The sequence below is a fragment of the Propithecus coquereli genome, unplaced genomic scaffold (genome assembly GCF_000956105.1).
Source record: "Propithecus coquereli isolate 6110/MARCELLA unplaced genomic scaffold, Pcoq_1.0 Scaffold10, whole genome shotgun sequence".
Classification (NCBI taxonomy): domain Eukaryota; kingdom Metazoa; phylum Chordata; class Mammalia; order Primates; family Indriidae; genus Propithecus; species Propithecus coquereli.
Window position 1 is genome coordinate 9,759,215 of NW_012133858.1, and position 3,113 is coordinate 9,762,327.

At 45.2% G+C, this 3,113-nt stretch overlaps 1 protein-coding gene across 1 annotated transcript in view; it reads left to right on the forward strand.

Annotated features, from left to right (window-relative positions):
- TMEM44 (transmembrane protein 44) overlaps nucleotides 1-3,113 on the forward strand; it is a 36,977-nt gene that overhangs the window by 28,406 nt on the left and 5,458 nt on the right. The window contains exon 9 of the mRNA XM_012639816.1: nucleotides 670-699. Coding sequence (XP_012495270.1) covers nucleotides 670-699 — 30 coding nt within the window. The remainder of the gene's footprint in view (nucleotides 1-669; nucleotides 700-3,113) is intronic.

Consider the following 3,113-nt stretch of genomic DNA (forward strand, 5'->3'; position numbering starts at 1 on the left):
CCTGTTCAGATTGGCAGCCATTCAATTTAATAGATATTCACAAATCAATATAACAGACATTTGAAGATTCATATCTCTATGTCAGAAATCCACATCTCCCAGGCATTGCATGAGGCGCTGGTGCAACGAGAGCAGACTGTGGTGCCTGCCCTTCAAGAACTTGAGTCAGACATATTTGAGGTTTGGAGAGGAACCAACCATGCAGTAAACGCTGATTACAAATGAGTCTTGGCTGGTAGCAAATACCCCGTATTTGCAAGGTGGGGATTTTATTGGCAACTCTCTTTCTTAGTTTTATGGGTTTGAGATGAATCATCTCAGCCATGTGGTTAATAAATGGGAGATTTATTATTATTACTGCTACTCCTAATAGTAATAATTTCTAATAATAGTAATTTTTAAATCTCTATAGATTATAATTTTTCTCAGGACCTGCAGCCCTTCATAATTATCACAATTATGCTATTGATCATTTAACTAAATTGTAACTGCTAATAGCTGCTGCCTTGCTGCTTGGCTGAAGTCAGCTGTCCCTTCGTCCCCCAACCATCTGAGGGCCTGTCTTCTGGCTCACTGAGCAGACGGGCTGGCACTGAGCTCTGCTCTGCTCTGTGATGGTGGCAAAATCTGTCCAACGCTTTCTCTGTCTCTCTTTTTATTCTGCAGCAGAAGTATTGGGAGGCCCTAAACTCGGAGCAGGTATGAACAATCATGCTCTCTCTCTCTTCCAGGAGGCACTTCTTATGGCTTGATTTCAGTTCCTTTTTTTGTTAGACCTACCCGGATGGCTGGGCCCATGACAAATTCCTTTAGTAAGAAAAGAATGCGAAAGGCCAGCCATGGTGGTTCACACCTGTAATCCCAGCTCTTTGGGAGGCCGAGGCAGGAGCACTGGAGGCCAGGAGTTCAAGACCAGCCTGGGCAAAATAACAAGCCTCATCTCTAAAAAAAAGAAAAGAATGTAAAAATGAGAGACAAGTCTGAGGATCAATGGGATTTTCAGGGCTCTCTCAGTTCAGATTTCTCTCTGCTTGGGGGGGTATTCAGGTAACCCCTAACTATCTAGTAGGGACTCAGAGGTGTGTAACATGAAGGAACATAGTTTGGAACAAGGGTCTATGAGCAAGCAGAATGGCTGTAGGTCACTAATGGTAGCAGTGCTGGGTGTGGCTGCAGTGGCTGTTGGAATAAACAATTCCACACACTGTCATTCCGAGACCTCAGGCAGCTGTCTCCATGCCACCCTCTCCTCCAAGTGACAGATGAGCATGTTTTATGACAACTGTTTGTGCCTGTTGTCTCCCAAGATTATTTCTGATATGAAAATAGATCATCTTTTGCTCAAATTCTCTTTATGCCTGGTTTCCAGCAATTCTTTTGATTACTTAAAATGAGGTATTAAAACACAGTATTCTGTGGATTCTGAAGAAACAGATTGTAATATTTTCTAAGACTTGTACCACTTTAAAGAATTCACTTGATCAAAAGTGGCAAGTTCCTTCTATTTGCAGGCAGCTTCTGGATTCACAAGAATAACTCTTAGGAAGCCATTTAAGAAGCTGGAGCAGTGGTTCTCAATCATCATGGGATCTAAGAATCACCTTAGGAGCTTGTTAAAATGCCAAACCTTAGGTCTCAATCCACAGATAAGGGAGAGGCTGGGCCCCCAGCATCAGTCTTTTTAGCCAGCAGCCCGAGTGCTGCTGGTGTGGCTGGTCCAGGACACACTCTCAGAACAATGATCTAGGCCTCGGGCCTCAGCTTGAAAACAGCATTCATCAAAGAGCACACAGCCATGCCTCAAACAGAACGGACCCCAACTTCCGCTACTGGGCATATGGGTCACAAAGTCTGAGGGGCCTGGTGAGCTCTTTTACTTGGGGTCTTTGATAATGTCAGGAGGGAATGTGGTTAAAGGGGTCCAGCCAAGTCTGCAACTCCAATATCAGATGTTCACACTGGCAGTGGCTGGCACAGCCCCAAACGGGTAAGGGGGCTGAGCTGCACGAACCAAGTCATCTTAGTCCCTGGCCTGCAGGGTCACTGGGGATGAGGTGGTCTTTTTAACATGATGGTTTTTTAAATCACCAAGTATTAGAACTCAGCTCAGTTATTGTTGGCAAATCACTAATTGAATTGGCCTCTTTATTTCTCTTCAAAACAAAGCCACGGTTTGTTTTATAACTGGCATGGCATAGCCATTGTCTGTCAGTGGCTCAGGGAGACTCGAAGACCTTATCTGGGGCCGCTAAGGACTGGACTGTTTGATTCAGCTCAAGTCTGGGCAGCTGGTGGAGTGTCTGTCCTGGAGTGCATGTCCATGCCTGGCTCTGTTAATCTTGCCCAAATAGATCACCTGGCCCAGGCTGACACATCCTGTGTCACCTTGCTTGTTTTTTCCCCCGGGTCTCCTATAATGTTAAATGTGACCTGTGCCTTAGAATCATCAGTCACAGAAGCTCAGAAATGGGAGAGATGTTATTATCTAGTTGCTGATCCAGCACCACAACTTACACATGAAGAAATCGAGGCCCAAAGCAAAAGCAGCAGGTTATAGACAGGAGGAGGACTCGAGCTGGGACTTCAAAGGTAGCACTAAGGATCCCCTTGATCTTGACCCAGGTGCAAAGTTCTCTCACTAATCCATCATAGTAGAACAATAGGATTTTGCAAACAGCTTCATCAATGTTTATGTGCTCACTTTTACCCCTGCAAATTTCAATTTTCCATCCTTGCTCTAAGAGTGATGAAATATTCATCAGCAGTGCCCACCACTCTGAATTGGATTTTGACAAGTCTGCTGAGCCCCAGGTATAGAGGAAACACCATGGGGGCAGGAAACACCTGTGTCCTGCTCCTAAGGAGCTCATCGCCTACCTGAGAAAACAAGGCAGATGTCCAAAGAAGGGCCAGCTAGTCCACACTCAGGTGCAAATGAGTGGTATAGGTCATATAAAGAGAGAAGAGGTGAGAGTTCAATGGGCTAAAGCAGTCAGGGTAGGCTTGGAGGAAGAGGTATTTACCTGGGCCATAAAGAATGGGTTGAGTTTGCCTGATCTTCTCCAGGAATGAGTTATGCATGGAGGTAAGAATTCTCAGGATACTGGCCGGGC